At 45.1% G+C, this 17,027-nt stretch overlaps 1 protein-coding gene across 3 annotated transcripts in view; it reads right to left on the bottom strand.

Annotated features, from left to right (window-relative positions):
• Positions 1-13,948, bottom strand: part of PIN4 (peptidylprolyl cis/trans isomerase, NIMA-interacting 4) — a 53,780-nt gene extending 39,832 nt beyond the window's left edge. Inside the window, exons 1-4 of one of the 3 annotated variants that reach the window (XM_045996106.1) lie at positions 13,830-13,948; positions 11,483-11,556; positions 5,885-6,004; positions 5,104-5,281 (exon numbers count right to left, since the gene is read on the bottom strand). In XM_045996106.1, the coding sequence (XP_045852062.1) occupies positions 5,123-5,281; positions 5,885-6,004; positions 11,483-11,556; positions 13,830-13,872 (396 nt within the window). In that variant the 5' untranslated portion in view covers positions 13,873-13,948 and the 3' untranslated portion in view covers positions 5,104-5,122. Of the gene's footprint in view, positions 1-5,103; positions 5,282-5,884; positions 6,005-11,482; positions 11,557-13,792 lie in introns of those variants that run through there. The other 2 variants (XM_045996107.1, XM_045996108.1) reach the window with 2 other exon arrangements.
• Between the last annotated feature and the right edge of the window lie 3,079 nt (positions 13,949-17,027).

The raw sequence follows: 17,027 nt of genomic DNA, 5'->3' as shown, positions 1-17,027 counted from the left end.
TTTTTAAAAGATTTTATTTATTTGACAGAGATCACAAGTGGGGGGGGGTGGAGCAGGCTCCCTGCTGAGCAGAGAGCCCAATGCGGGGCTTAATCCCAGGACCCTGGGATCATGACCTGAGCTGAAGGCAGAGGCTTAACCCACTGAGCCACCCAGGTGCCCCCTACATAAAACTTTTGACGCCTCAAAAATTTACTAGTAGCCTACTGTTGACCGCAAGCCTTACTGATAACATAAACAGTTGAATACTGTATTTTTCATGTTATCTGTATTATATACTATGTTCCTACAATAAAGTTAGCTAGAGAAAAAGTTAAGGAAGTCATAAGGAAAATACATTTATAGTACTACACTATGTTTATCAAAAAACAAAACAAAAAACTGGGGCGCCTGGGTGGCTCAGATGGTTAAGCATCTGCCTTTGGCTCAGGTCACCATCTCAGCGTCCTGAGATTGGGCCCCCTGTTGGGCTCTCTGCCCAGCGGGGAATCTGCCTCTGCTGCTCTCTCTAGTTCTCCCTCTCAAATGAATAAGTAAAATATAAAAAAAAAAACAAAACAAAACCCAGGGCACCTGGGTGGCTCAGTTGGTTAAGCGACTGCCTTCAGCTCAGGTCATGAGCCTGGAGTCCCGGGATCGAGTTCCGCATCAGGCTTCCAGCTCCACAGGGAGTCTGCTTCTCTCTCTGACCTTCTCCTCGTTCATACTCATACTCTCTCACTGTCTCTCTCTCTCAAATAAATATTTTAAAAAACCGAATCTGTGTAAGTGGACCCACGCAGTTCAAATCTGTGTTCAAGGGTCAACTGTGTTTAGATTACTGTTTCAGTATAATTGGTATCTTTTGTAATCCTACATATTTTACTTTGTTCATTTTTTTCAAGATTTTACTTATTTGACAGAGCACAAGCAGGAGGAGTGGCAGGCAGAGAGAGAAGCAGGATCCCTGCTGAGCAGCAAGCCTGATCCGAGGCTTGATCCCAGGACCCTGAGATCATGACCTGAGCCAAAGGCAGACACTTAACCAACTGAGCCCCTCAGGCGTCCCTACTTTATTCAAAGCAACTTTCTGAGAAGGGATCCACACACTTGGGCAAACTGCCTGAGGGCTCCATGGCACAAAATAGATGAAGAGCCCTGATCCAAGGGTATGAGATAAAGTCTCTTACCTACCCCAGCCCCCCCAGTTCTGGATTGCCACTCCCAAGGACCCACTATGTATGGACAAGCACAAGTACACATAGGTATATATATGTTTTTACCCAAATGACAGTATACTATACACGCTGTTCTGCGCCATAGTTGTTAATTTTTAATACAGCTGTATATCTTATTGAATGGGTATATCATTTATCATTTATTGATGAATATTCAGTTTATTTCCAACGGACACTTGATGAATATCATTGTACCTTTTATACATATGATTATACCTACAGGATAAATTCTTAGCAATGGAGTGTCTGGGTCAGGGGGTGTATTTATAATTTTGATAGGTATTGCCAAACTCCATAGAGGTTATGATGTACATTTCTACAACACGAATACCTATTCCCTCATGCCCTTGCCAACAATATGTTAAATGTTTTGAACTTTGCCAATCTCATAGGTAAAAAGGAGGATCACATTTTGGATTTAATTTGCAATTATATTACCCTGAATGAAGTTGGTTCATTAAGCACTGAACTTAATGAAAAAGACGCAGTTTCGAAGTAGGATTGAATGAATGTTTTAGAACTTTAGTTGCCAATTCAAAGTTAACTTCCCAAGGGTTTGCTTGGTGTCAGAGACCCATTCCTGCTCTAATTCCTCACAAGCTATAACTGCTTTCTTTCTCCATGCCACAAATTAGTTTGCTTTTTCTACCTTACCTTTCCCGCACTCTGGCTTCTTTTTGTTGGTGACACCTATGCAAAAGGCATTCACTTAGTATCCTGGGTAAACCAATGTCCTGAGAAAAGGATGCCAACTAGATCGTGTCTCATGCATATAAGGATTTCAGAATTTATGGCCCTTATTTAGAGACACGGTTTTGAATGGGTTTTTTTTTTTCAAATATATTTTCAAATATATTTTTCAAATATATTTTTTTAAGAATTTATTTATTTGACAGAGAGATCACAAGTAGGCAGAGAGGCAGGCAGAGAGAGGGGGAAGCAGGCTCCCTGCCGAGCAGAGAGCCCGATGCGAGGCTCGATCCCAGGACCCTGAGATCATGACCTGAGCTGAAGGCAGAGGCTTTAACTCACTGAGCCACCCAGGCGCCCCGTTGAATGGGGTTTTTAAAACCATTTCATCATCTTATGCCTACTATTTTAAACATGTCTCAGTATCATACTGGTTTATCTGTACTCAGGGACTGGGGCATCCGTTTGTTAGTCTGCTCTGTGGGGAAAATCTCACAGAGGCATAACCTGCTGGAGATGCCCAGAAACTCCTCTAAAATTAGAAACTTACATGTCAAATGCAGCTGAATGAGAACAGTGTGTTAAAAGAATCACTGTTGGGGCGCCTGGGTGGCTCAGTGGTTTAAGCCGCTGCCTTCGGCTCAGGTCATGATCTCAGTATCCTGGGATCGAGCCCCGCATCGGGCTCTCTGCTCGGCAGGGAGCCTGCTTCCCTCTCACTCTCTCTGCCTGCCTCTCTGCCTACTTGTGATCTCTCTCTGTCAAATAAATAAATAAAAATAAAATCTTTTAAAAAAAAAAAAGAATCACTGTTGGGGAGCCTGGGTGGCTCAGTGGGTTAAGCCTCTGTTTTTGGCTCAGGGTTCTGGGATCAAGCCCCAAATCAGGCTCTCTGCTCAGCAGGGAGCCTGCTTCCCCCTCTCTCTGCCTGCCTCTCTGCCTACTTGTGATCTCTGTCAAATAAATAAATCTTTTAAAAAAAAACAAATCACTGTTAAGAATCACATGTGGTATTGGTCAAGTTTTATTTCTTTAAAAACAAGTTTTATTTTTATTTATTTATTTTTTTAGGTAGGCTAGAGTGGAGCCTAACACAGGGCTTGAACTCAGGACCCTGAGACTGAGATCTCAGCTGAGATCAAGAGCCGGATGCTTGACCGATAGCCACGCAAGCACCCGGCAAAATTTTATTTTTGAAGCAGTCTAGTATTTATAATATTCCTTGTACTCTTTTGTAGGTCATAAATACGGCACTGTAAAATTTAAAAATGCAGATACACAGAACACTGGCTGCTTAGTCTAGTACAAACAACTGGTAGAACTGATTGCTTTTTCCTTCAGGGAAGATTTATTTAAAAAGATTTCATAATGATTTTACTCATATGTGGAATTTAAGGAAAAAGTAAGATAAAAGCAGAGAGGGAGGCAAACCATAAGAGACTCTTAACTGTGGGAAACAAATTGAGAATTGCTGCAGGGGAGGAGGGTAGGATGATGAGATTAGTCGGTGGTGGGCATTAAGGAGGGCACTTGATGGAATGAGCCCCGGGTGTTACATGCAACTGATGAGTCAGTCACTACACCCTACTCCTGAAACTAATATACTATATGTTTAACTAAACTGAATTTAAATAAACATTTTAAAAAAAGAAGAGTTCATTAAAAAAAAAAAAAAGAGTTCAGGGACACCTGGGTGGCTCAGTGGGTTAAAGCCTCTGCCTTCAGCTCAGGTTATGGTCCCAGGGTCCTGGGATCAAGCCCCGCATCGGGCTCTCTGCTGGCTGGGGAGCCTGCTTCCCCCTCTCTCTCTGCCTGCCTCTCTGCCTACTTGTGATCTCTGTCAAATAAATAAATAAAATCCTTAAAAATGAAAATTAAAAAAAAAGAATTCAGGGGCGCCGGGATGGCTCAGTTGCTTCAGCATCTGCCTTTGGCTCAGGTCATGATCCTGGGGTCCTGGGATCGAGCTCTGCGTTGGGCTCACAGCTCAGCGGGGAGCCTGCTTCTTCTCCCTGCTGCTTGTGTGCTCTCAAATAAATAAAATCTTTTTTTAAAAATTAAATAAGTAAAAGAGTTCATATCGAATGGTCATTATACAGTGTATAGTATTAAGACAATGGAATCACTGTCCTGGCAAATCCAAGTTGGCTAACAGAAAACAAGTATCTAGGATCTTATTTTATTTTTTATTTTTTTTAAAGATTTTATTTGACAGAGAGAAATCACAAGAGAGGCAGGCAGAGAGAGTGAGAGGGAAGCAGGCTCCCTGCCGAGCAGAGAGCCCGATGCGGGACTCAATCCCAGGACCCTGAGACCATGACCTGAGTCGAAGGCAGCGGCTTAAACCACTGAGCCACCCAGGCACCCCTAGGATCTTATTTTGATTTTCATATGCTAATCCATCTATTTGATGTCCAACTCAATGTGTGAATAGTGTGAACTAGTATTTGGCTCCCCTAGAGATTTTTTTTTTAAGATTCATCAATTTAGGGGCACCTGGGTATCTCAGTGGGTTAAAGCCTCTGCTTTCGGCTCAGGTCATGGTCTCAGGGTCCTGGGATCGAGCCCCGCATCGGGCTCTCTGTTCAGCGGGGAGCCTGCTTCCTCCTCTCCCTCTTCCTGCCTCTCTGACTACTTGTGATCTCTATCAAATAAATAGATAAAATCTTAAAAAAGATTCATCAATTTATTTGACAGAGAGAGAGAGATCAAGTAGACAAGCAGACAGAGAGGGGGAAGCAGGCTCCCCACTGAGCAGAGAGCGCAATGCAGGGCTCAATCCCAGGACCCTGAGATCATGACCTGAGCAGAAGGCAGACACTTTAACCCACTGAGCCACCCAGGCACCCCTAGATGTGGTTTTTAAATTAACTTATGGGATATATTGAGAACCAAGAGAAAGTAGTTGTGGGAGGGAAGAGACTATGGGTTAAAAGGAGTCTGCTTGACTCATCTTTTTTTTTTAAATTATTAAGTAAACTCTATGCTCAGTGTGGGGCTTGAAGTCACAACCCTGAGATCAAGAGTCACATGTTCTACCAATTGAGCCAGCCAGGCGCCCCTGTGAGAACACCTGCTACAGTGTACGCTAACCCTTCTGCACCTGTTTTGTGCCTACAAAGCCATAATGACACAGTTCATAAAATACAAGGATTACTCAACACCTTTTAAAGAAACAAACAACATATAAAACACATTCAGTCTTTTGTACAATTTTATTTTCTCCCTTCAACCATAATAATATGATATCCAAATTTTGTCTTAACTGGAGGGTCTGTAAACACAGGCTTATCCAGCCCACTTATAGGCAAGGCAAATGCTGCTTCTTGAAATGGTCCCACCATGGAACCTCTGGTCATCCAACCCAAGTCGCCCTGAAAAACCCAAAAGATATGTGAGGTCAGGTGGCCCCAAAGAGGAAACAGTTCTACTGTACTACCACAGCTTGAGAATTAACCAAAATGAATGGTAAGGTTCATTCACCTGGACTGCAAAAAAGTGGGCTCACCAAGGACAAATGGGTGGAAGAGATCCAACCCCAGACTGAACACAATACACACTCGCAATGTTGCTGGGTGTTAGCTGTGCCTGTTTGGTAATGCCTAGTTTTAGACACAGGTGACCTGAACACAACTGTTCACAAGTTGCACATTTCTGCTTTTTAAGGACTTTAAGCCAAGATATGGCTAAAATTAATGGCAGAACATAAATAATCCCTACTGCTGTGTATCCTCCATAGGGGAGAGATTTTTTTTTAAGATTTATTGATTTATTTGAGAGAGAGAGCACGCACAAGCAGGGAAGGGCAGAGGGAGAATCTCGAGCAGACTCTGCACTAAGCACAGAGCCTGATGCGGGGCTCGATCCCAGGACTCCGAGATCACGACCTGAGCTGAAACCAAGAGTCAGACGCTTAAGTGACTGTGCCACCCAGGTGCCCCTGGGAAAGATCATTTTAAATGACAACAGCACCATACCCCTTGCCTGGCTTTATCTTCACTATACTGTGTGGCCACTTCATTGAATCTCATTCCAGACTTTAACTTTTCCATGGCTTCCATGATTTTCCCATGTTTTTCACACAGAATGTGTCTGACCTGCAAGGAGAAAGTATGTTCACAGTCTGGGAGACCCAAATGATTCCCTTTCTCAAAGTACAGCAGTCATGTCTGGATTACCCACAATAGTGAAAACACACATCAGGTTCACGGCAACAGAATCCTGGCAGTCTGCTCAGTTGGCTGACAGCCACAAACCCATTTCTTTCTTTTTTTTTTTTTTTTAATTTTTTATTTCTTTGACAGAGAGAAATCACAACTAGGCAGAGAGGCACGCAGAGAGAGAGGAGGAAGCAGGCTCCCTGCCAAGCAGAGAGCCCGATGCGGGGCTCGATCCCAGGACCCTGGGACCATGACCTGAGCTGAAGGCAGAGGCTTTAACCCACTGAGCCACCCAGGCGCCCCCACAAACCCATTTCTCATGTCAAGACACTATCTCGGAACTCTGACTGAGATGGTAAGTGGGCCCTGGGCTGGGGAAACTCCCATCCTTACCATGTACTTCAATGGTAACAGGAAGAGATGTAAGGGTTGAGAGCTTGGGCCCTCGAGTCAAATGCCAACTCTGCTGTATGACTGTAGGCGTCTTCTTAAACCTCCAAGTGTTTCCCTGTTTGCGCCCCAAGATAATAATAGTTCCTTCGTGTTCTCAAAGGGTAGTGAGGACTGAGATAATGCAGTTGGTACTCAGTAAAGGTTAGCCATTACTTCATCAGAGTGGGGGAAGACATGAAAAAACCCACTAGGAAATCCTTTATTACCAAAAGAGGTCCAATGTATAAAGCCTCACAATTTGGCACTTTGAAAAAGAATTTTTATGTTGATTAACAATACTCAACCCTACAGAAGTATTTAAATTTGACCTGTTTACATAAAGCCATGTTGTTTTTAAAAAAAAAAAAACAAACCACTCTATCTTTAGAAATGATTTTGTCAAGGGAGCTGTTCTGCAGAATTCCCAATTTCTCATTCAAACACAATCCATGGTTTCCTACTGTAAATGATACACCAGGTTGGGGGACAGAGGTCTCTCCCTTATAAATGCAGAGACAAGAAAATCATGGTTGGCCTCAGGGTTCGACTCCTAAAATTGGGGCAAGGGGATTCTAGGCTCAAAGGAGTACTTCCTGACTGGAGGAGCTACACAGGAAAGAAGATGTCAAAAGGCAGGGCTCAGAGAGGCAGAATTCTAGATAGAATTCTAGATAGAATAGAATGTGCCCAGCACTGTCCAGGGAAGATAGGGACAAACAGTCTAGACACTAGAGAGATACATGTTGGGAAACAAGGATGGTTCATCAGACCTCAGCTTGGCCTAGCTACAACCGCTTCGAGAATGCCTCCCTCTTTATGGTTCCAACTCACAAAGTAACCTTCTGGTTGGTTCAGTTGCTTGACACTAAATGACAGCATTGATGATCACAGAGAAGGGATACCACCCAACATGTCACAAGTGAATAAACAAGTATTCTGGTCTGGACAGCCTGACAGATTAGACATACCAAGTCCGTAGTACCTGCGGGCTCTGCAATGTGACTGAGTGACCGGCAACTGTGGAGGACAGCATCTTGGAGACAGCCAACCCCTAGAGAGGACCTGGAAGTGATCAGTGTGGAGGTAGTACGTGGACACTACGGGAGGTGAGGAGACGACCCAGGGAGGCTACACACAATGAGAAGAGGAGAAACGGCAGGCTAAAGACATCCTTGGAGAATATGGACATTTAAGCCATAAGCCAAGAAAGATGCTCAATAAAGCAAAGCACAAAGGAAAGGTCAGATGGGAAGGAAAAGCATGTTAACACAACCAAGGCAAAAGACAGTTCCTTTTCTTTTTTTTTTAAGATTTTATTTATTGATTTGATAGACAGACGACAAGTAGGCAGAGAAGCAGGCAGAGAGAGAAGAGGAAGCAGGTTCCCCACTGAGCAGAGAGCCTGATGTGGGGCTCGATCCCAGGACCCTGGGATCATGACCTGAGCTGAAGGCAGAGGCTTTAACCCACTGAGCCACCCAGGCGCCCCGACAGTTCCTTTCTTTTTTCAAATTTTATGTATTTATCTGTTCATCTGAAAGCGAGAGAGCACAAGCAGGGGGAGGGGCAGGAAGAGAGATTGGGAGAAGCAGGCTCCCTGCTGAGCAGGGAGCCCGATGCGCGACTCGATCCCAGGCCCCTGGGATCCTGATCTGAAGACAAAAGCTTAACCTGCTGAGCCACCCAGGTGCCCCGCAAAAGACAGTTTCAAGAAGGAAATGGCCAATAGGCTTTAATGCTGCAGAGTGATCAGGGAAGAAGTAAATCAGTTTAGCACTGAGTGATCAATGACTTTAGCAAAAGCAGTTTCAGAAGAGCAGAAAGTGCAGAAGCCAGACTGTGGCAGGCAGACGAAGGAAGTAATGGGAGGTGGGGGGGCAGTCTCCCCCAGCTAAGTCAGAAAAGGAGAAAGAGCTCTTAGGAGAGAAAGGTCACAGACATGTATCTATTTTAAAGGTCCCTGGGCATAATCTCAGAACAAAGGGAAAGACACAGCAAAGAGGGAAAGGCTTAAGACATAGCAACAAAAGAACGTGGAGCTAATGAAGGAGCCTGTGTGGCATTCAGAGAACTGTTTGAAAATTCACTGGCCTTAGAGGAAAAAAGCTGAGAAGACAGCAGAGGGAGGTGTGGATGAAGAGAACTTTGTTGGGAGGGGGCTGGAAGGCCACTGAGTTCCTGACGACAGATCTGGTTTCCATTTTTGTGTGAAAATTTAACAATATTTACAAGTTAGTATTTGCTGGGTACCGTGCGAAGCACTTTCCATGCGTTCTCGCGTGAATTCCTCACACCAATCCTGTGAGACTGATCGGTGTTTCTCAATCCCGGCAGCACGTCAGAACCATCCTCACTCAGTGCTGCTAAAAAAATCCATCAATGTCCAGGCCCCATCCCCTGGAGATTCTGAGGCAGCCGGTCTGGGGTGGGACCCCAGGCACTGGTAGTTTTAGAAGCTGTCTAGGGGAATCCGACGTACACCGGGGTTCAGAACCACTGGACGATTATCTGCTGACTGACTAGAGCAGGGTAGTGGGCGGCTGCAGGTGAGCAGCAAAGGATCACTGCGCAGTACTGAGTGCCTAGTGAAAGTCAGAGACCAGGAATGGAGGGGGTCCCAATTCCCGAGTCTGTGTGACTCTCCAGCAGGGTCCAGAACCTCTGGGCTTAAAGGTAAAGGAAGCAGACCACTGGACTGATCCCAAGTTGTAGTTTGGCAGGTGGATGCAGCAGATGATCACAAGGAAAAAGAGTCGGGGCTCCCAGACCCAGTGGTCAAGCTCGCTGATCTAATTTCCAGCTCATAGGACACACGGGGCTTGGACAACAGAGACAAAGCTGAGGAGAAGGTGGGGAGAATAGGTGGGCTTGAGGGCTTGAGGTCTGCATGCAGAGAAGGACAGAACAAGACTGGGGGAGGCAGGAAGTGAAGGGGAAGGAGGGAAGCTGTTCAGCGGGTGGATTTCAGAATCTGGACAGCTCTACAGACAAAGGGTAGGGTGTGGGCTCAGAAGGGGGCTGAAAGCAGAAGGGCAGGATGTGGAAGGAGCATAGCCCCTGAAAGATGGGAGGATTCCAGGGTCCCCTCCCGGCTGGGACCTTTACAAACACTGGAAACAACCCAGATGTCCTCTGGCAAATGAACAGTTAAACATTATATGGCACATCCGTTCCATATAATCTGGCACACTACATCATATGGCACACTACGCAGCCATAGAAAGGAACAGACTACTAGTACACAGAACAACTTGAAAGAACTCTCCAGAGGATTACACTGACAGCAGAAAAAGCCGGAGGATTACATACTGCATCACTCCATTCATGTAACATTCGTGAAATATAAAATTACAGAAAGGAGAACAGATTAGTTGCTGTCGGGGGTGAAGGATGGAGGGAAGGTAGGCGAGGGACATGGGCATGGCTATCAAAGGACAACAAGAAGGATCCTTGGGGTGTTGGAAATGTTCAGTATCTTCACTGCATCGATGTCAATCTCCTGGTTGTGCTATTGTTCTAGAGTCTGATGTAGGATGCCACCATTGGGGAAACGGGGTAAAAGGTACATAGTTTTTTGTTTTGTTTTGTTTTAACAACGGTGAGTCTAAAATTGTTCATTATTAACAAGAGAATTTAGCTCTGATTACATGTCACTTCTTTCCACATACCTCATGCACAGCCACACTGAACTTATTTTTTTTTCCAGAAAAGGCAAGGAACCTCTTGAAATTCATATGCAGTGGAGCAATCTCTAGGCCAGGTGCTTGGAAAAGTCAGCACGTGAGGTGAAAACTGCACATGGCTAAAATTACCCTATGACATCTCGTATGAAGATGCCCTACTGGACACCAACACGTCAGCCCTCATTAAACCCAACAGTCTGTCTCTCCAGCCCATGGCAACAATGACCACTTCTTCAGCTGAAAACCAGATGAAGTACTTGGTTGGTTTTTAGGGAGCATGCTTCATGAAAACCTATCTTTGGATGCCAGAATCCCACTTCACATAACTGGATGCTCATATGAGACCAGAGATCAACTATGGAAAAGCAGATTCATGTCTCCCATCTCTACCCCTGGTTCACGCAGTAGAAAAGTAGGTAGAACGGGTCACACTATATTCCCTCTCTGGCTGCACGTCTAGATGGATTTATAGGATGTAAATGCACTACGGCACTTACTGCACAGCAATGAAATGTATTCCTTACCTCACTGCTCCAAATGCAGTGTGACAACAGAAACCGTCTCTTACCTCCTGTTTTTACACACACCCGGAACTTTGGACACTGCTTGGTGGACAGGCGGTTGTCACTAAATCCTTACTGAATGAATAAATCCAAGTACAGGATCCCATATACTGACAGAAATATGGATATTGCCTTGTTGCATAGCACAAAGCAGTATGGTTGTCCACAGACTGTATTTTCCCAGGGCAGACACTCCTCTGGGATGGGGTCAAGTACTTCAAGTAATGATTTCTGCTTATTCTCCCACCCTGGTTTTCACGGTCAGGGACCTGGCCTGTAGCTTACCCGTGGGGGAGCTATCTGAGGAGACCTGCGCCTTTGCCTGTTTATCTAAGCCCTTGGTTTTATAAAATATCATTTTCTTCAGAGAGACAGGTCATTCACTTACTTATTTTCTTCATACTTTGTATTGTTTCTTGATATGTATTAAGGGTACTAAATACTTTTGTGTTAATACTCCATCGTTTCTTAAAATGTATGAAGTGTACATTTCAAGAAACAATACAAAGTATAAAGAAATGTGGGATGTTTGAGAAAATGCTTAAAAGGAATTACCTTGCACACATGAGACTGGTCCCTATCTTCCAATTTTATGTTATGTTGATCCTATAGCTGTATTAGGCTAGCCTCTTAGAATGAGTTCAGCATACTGTCTTTTTCCTTTCCTGGGTTCCAAGGTAACATGTGTATATACGTTATTGATATTTAACATTAAAAAAAAGGAATGAATGACTCACCTTTACTGCACTGCCACCACCTTTGGGACCCTGAGCCTTCTTGTGAGAACTTTCACTCCCAGAGGCTGCTCCCCCTTTAGAGAAGAGATGACAGGTACTCATTTAAAATGCATCTTGATACTTACACAAAGAGCCAAGACAACAGGAGCCGATAATCTGTCATAGCACCACACTTCAAAAGGGACCTTTGCCAGACATCCTACTACATGAGGCTGAATTCGTCTGTGACTCACCTCTCTTAAAACAAGAAATGTGTGCCTTACAGAAACCCTTCATAGGAAAGGGATAGACAAGTGAGTGTGCTGATGGGTGAACAAGAGTGCCAAAAGCCCGGTCCAGATTCTCTGGACCCAATTTGAAACCCTGCCCACTAAGAGCAAATCCCTGAGCTCTTGTAAGATGTCGAATAAGCCAACTTCTGTGTTCACAGCAGCGTACTTACTGTTAGGGGCTGATGTTTGTAAGAATGATTGCTTGATTAAATGTTCGGTTCAATAAACACTTCCTAAATAACTACTAAGTTCCAGACACTGGGGATACAAAGATGAACAAGCCATTGTACCTTCCTTCACAGACCTCATAGTCTACTGGGGAAGACAGACATGTAAACAGATCACTTTAGGAGAATGACACGATCTATGGACAGAAGGCTGTAGAAGCATAGAGGGCCATTTCAGCCAGCAGAAGCTGACCAAAGGAAGAAAGGACAAGGATGAGGAGACAACACAGGGTGGTGGAACAATGTGGGACGTGTCAGAAACTGTGGATGAAGCCAAATCTGAGGTGGAGCGTTGTGAGATTAGTCCAGGGGAGGGGGCTGAGAGCTGGGGCACATGGGCCTATGAATCCCACTAAGGAACCTGGAATTTATCCTAGAAAAGGGAGCCACTGAGAAGTTTTTAATCAAGAGACTCCATGTTCCTTGTCTGAGTATCTCCAATGCCTAGCAAAGTACCTGGCACACAACAGTTGTTCAATATCCAACTAAACTGAAAACCCAAAACACCAACCACCAAACACCTGAGAACATCTTACTACCAAAGGAGTTTTACTACACTAAACTTTTAAGTAGGTCTGCTGTATGTTCACTCTTGAACAATGATGGCTTCTGGTCATCCCATCCTCTCCCCTGCAGGATGCTGCCATCTAACTGCCACCTCACTCCCTCCAACTGAGGATTATGGCAGCAGTTTTAGGATTCCTTTCCACCCTCACTCTCGTCATCACCTTGAATGACCTCACCACCTATGCTGAGGAACCATCCAACAGCCTAACTTCACACTTTTGGACCTCCTTCCTGATTGTCCATGCCTTCTACACTGGGCCACCTGCTCCCAAGGGCACATAATGGAACCATGCCACCAAAAACTAACAGTTCAGTCGCTGGCTACAATTTCACGTTCTTCTGGTCTTTTCATGCCTTACTCCCAAAACCCTGGCTCTTGGGCTTCACAGAAACCACTCCCCATTTCTGTACCTTTATCCTGCTATATTCTCCTAGACTACGAAATTTCTGGACCCCACACTTGATCATTTGTGTTTCCACTGGCACCCTTAGTTACCTTGTTTTGCTATTCCATTATTGTCCAAAAACCCTCAACCTTGGCTCAAGGCTCCATCTAGCTCTTTTCAATCCTACATTATGCCAGTAAATCATGACTGTGTGGATTGTGTCTTCTACAGATTCATGGGCTTCCAACCTTAGGCTCTCAGCCTTGAGGGCTGATCCTTTTATTAGTGTTTTGTTCCCTTTCCTATCACCCCCAATGGCCACTCCAAACCTTTACCACTCTCAAGACCCCCACTGTCCCTCAGTTTTCAAAATTACTCTTGCCTTCCACTTTAATAAGAAATTGAGGCCATTAATCATGATTCCCTTACCAACTCCACCCCCACTTCGGCCCCCGTTTTTACCACCACGCCCATTCTCGTCTCTTTTCCTATAACCTCAAGCATAACGTGACCCTTCTCCTGTTCAAAGGTCAACTTCTCCACCTCTGTCCTGGACCCTATTTTCTCAAATCTCACTCCTCTGAACCCTTACCTCCCTAACTCTACTGGATCCTTCACGTCAGCCTCATTCTCAGGTTTTCTCCATTCTGAAGAAACGAACAGAACTTTCTCTTCATCCTCTGTTCTCTCCTATCTACCACCTAATTTTTATGCTTTTTTTCAATTAAGGCTTTCCAAAGAAGTCCTCACTGATTGCTTCCAACTTCTCACTTCCCGGTCAACCCTCCTCTAGTCACTGGCCACCAGATGCCCCCGTCCCAGACCTCGGGGGTCGCCGGTCTGCGACCTCCTCCTCACCCGACCCCATTCTCTCTGGTTGCTCCGGCCGCTCTACCTTTCCCCCCTTTCCCGGAACCACTTTTTCCCTTGGGCGGCATCTTCGGAACTCGCGGCAGAACCCTCAAAGGCTTCGTTTGCCGCACAAAGTCCCTTCAGGCCCCACGGGCATGTCCGGAACACATGCCTGAAAACGGCACCCAAACGGACCGTTATTGCTGCGGCCTTGGAAGCAGGCATATTCTGGGACAGACCCGGTCCTTGGCCCCCTAGGCCCAGAGGAGCTGAAGATGGCTGACCAATAAGAAGTTTGGTTTGTTCGGGGGGGCGGAGCCAAAGGCAGAGCAGGGGCGGGAAACCCCGCCTATGCGGTTTTTTCGTTGTTGTTGTTTCTTCTGTCGCACGCACTTATTTGCGCCAGCTCCCATGCTCCCCCACTTCCCGGCTGGCTCCTCTACGCGTGCGTAGTGGATGGCGCGGGCCTCTGCAGTCCCTTGGCGCCGGCTCTAGCCAATCCCGTGGGGCCTCCAGACAAAGGGAAGGGAGGAAGAGCCGCGGTGGCGGCTCCCTCTTTTCGCTCCCTCCCACGCACAGACCTGCCCTTCTTCAAAATTTCATTTTGAAATTTTAGTCTGCGTTTGTAGGTGATTGGATTTAAAAGGTAGTTTTATTAAAAAAGGCTATCACCTCTCTGCCTTTTGTCATGGAGGAAAAATTGCGAGCAGGCTAAATATCCTTCCATAGGGTATTGCTTAAATAAATAATGTCTGAACCACACAAGAGGATATGCGCCATTTAAAATAACGAGTGTGAAGCTGTCTGTAGAGACACAGGAAATGGCCTTAAGGAAGGTTACAGACCAAGCTATGAAATAGGGTACATTTTTCTGAAAAAGCCAAAGCGTTTATATGAAAGACAGGAAGGCTATCCAGCAAAATGGGACCAGTGGTGCTAGTACAGGTTGTTGTGTGTGTTTCTATGTATTTCCCCAAATTTCTGTAATGGTGCAGCATAAAAAGTACTTAAAAGCATGCATTCTGGAGCCAGCCCGCCTCACCTCCAATCCCTGCTCCACCATCTGGCTACTAGCTCTGTGACCTTGAGGAAATTACCTCATCCCTCTTTGGCTCAGTTTCCTCATCTGTAAAATGGAGTCGTTGATAATAGTACCTACTTACAGGATGTTAAGAGAATTAAACAAGTTCAAATTTGTAAAGAACATAAACCAATGACTAACTCATAGAATGCTAGCTGAAGATGAATGAGTTTTGAATTTGTGTCCCCACACTCTCTTCCTTTACCTGCAAACCCTCTTCTCCCAATTTGTATATAAGGTCGGGGCTTTTTCTTTACTCCATAAGATGGCTGTCCCTTGCCATCTTAAGCTACCCTGCTGGTAGTTTGCCACCGCTGGCCAGAATATACAGGTCCTCCAGTTCAGAGTTTAGTTTTTGGATACAGCCTTGCTGCACATGGGTGCTTCATTCCCACACCAAAGGAGCAGGCATTTTTGAGACTGTGCCCACCCCCAACTCATACATAACAAGCAGCCCCCTTATGTTGTACCGCTGTGGCATTTGGACACAAGACATCTCGGGCACTCCTTGTTTCCATTTGGGAGTGATCAACTATGGGAAACGCATCCAGTGCTGAGAGGATCATTGGTCCCCCACTTCTGAGGTGGATCCTGCCCCTATACTGACTTTTTAAGTTCAGCTGGGAGGTGGGGGTTGGGGTTCGGCAGCAACAGTGTAGCCTCATGTTCATCAACTTATCCACAGGCAGGAAGCCCAGGAGGCCCCTTTACTTCTGGTTTTCCATAGTAACAGCCTTTCCTGTGACCACTGGTTATGGCATGAAGAGGGAGAATGAAGCAGGGTTCAGCTCCCAGTGAAGGGCCGGCATTAAATGGCAGATGCACCTGACAGAAGCTTAGTGCCTGGAACATTGTGAGAGCTCTGCGTGTTCCAGCAGATAACAGCAGCGACAATAACAAGCAAGCCTCTAAGTGGCTGAACGTAGCCAAAGCAGTACCTAGAGACCAGCAGTTCAAAGAAGAGGATGGACATAGGCCTGCTGGGGGTTTTCAAGGTCAAAAGCACTATAGGACAGTCAGATTCAAAATCATGTACAATCTCAACTATACAGTATGCATCACAAAAAGATGGGGAAGGAAATAACGATAAAATCTTCAGTGTTCGGGGTGACTGGCTGGCTCAGTCTGTGGAGCACTTGATCTCAGAGTTGTGGGTTCGAGCCCCAAGTTGGGTGTAGCGATTACTTTAAAAAAATTAAGTCTTTAGAGGGGGACAAACCATAAGAGAGTCTTAACGTCAGGAAACAAACTGGGTTGCTGAAGGGGTGGAGGATGGGGTAACTGGGTGATGAACATTGGGGAGTACTGGGTATTATATAAGACTGATGGGTCGCAGACCTGCACCCTGAAACAAATAATACATTTGTATGTTAACTAATTGAATTTAAATTAAAAATGATTTTTAAAAATCAAATCTTTAAAAAAAATTCTTCGGGCACCTGGGTAGTACAGTCAGTTAAGTATCTGACTCTTGGTTTTGGCTCAGGTCATGATCTCAGGGTGGTGGGATCAAGCCCCATGTCAGGCTCCCCGCTCAGCACAGAGCCTGCTTGTGCTTCTCTCTCCCTCTGCCCCTCCATCTCTCCCATTCTTGCTCTCTCTCTCTCTCTCTCTAAAATAGATAAATCTTTAAAATGAATAAATCTTTAAAATGATTCTTAAGTGTTCGGTCTGGAATATGAGTTTATGCCTACCTTCCATTTTTTTTTCTGTTTATGTTAGATTCTGTTTATTCTGTTAGTTATTCTGTTATTCTGTTAGTTTATTCTGTTATGTTAGTTTATGTTTATTCTGTCTATTGGCCTGCATTTTTATTTTATTCAAGAAAAAAAGAGGAATAAACATTATTTGTAAAATAAACAACAAAAAAAAGGTAGCTTCTCTACAGGGTTAAGTCTGCACCAGCCTGTGGAGGCCGACTGTGGAGGAGTCTGGAGCGGAGTGACAAATGAACATAAGCGCGGGCAGGGGGGCAGAGGGGAGAAAACTTCAGCCTCGAAACCATGGTAACGACTGCGGGAGTGTGCACAGTGAGTCAGAGCCAGGAACGGCTGCCAGTTGTATTTTCTATTAATTATCTCCTCAGACTGATTCTTCTATGTATTTCTTAAAGAAGGAAAATGAGGAAGGGGAAGCTGACAGCCCTCTGCCCAGGACAGT

The sequence above is a fragment of the Meles meles genome, chromosome X (genome assembly GCF_922984935.1).
Source record: "Meles meles chromosome X, mMelMel3.1 paternal haplotype, whole genome shotgun sequence".
NCBI lineage: Eukaryota > Metazoa > Chordata > Mammalia > Carnivora > Mustelidae > Meles > Meles meles.
The sequence above is the reverse complement of the archived record's forward strand: the minus strand, read 5'-3'. Positions and strand labels throughout refer to the sequence as shown.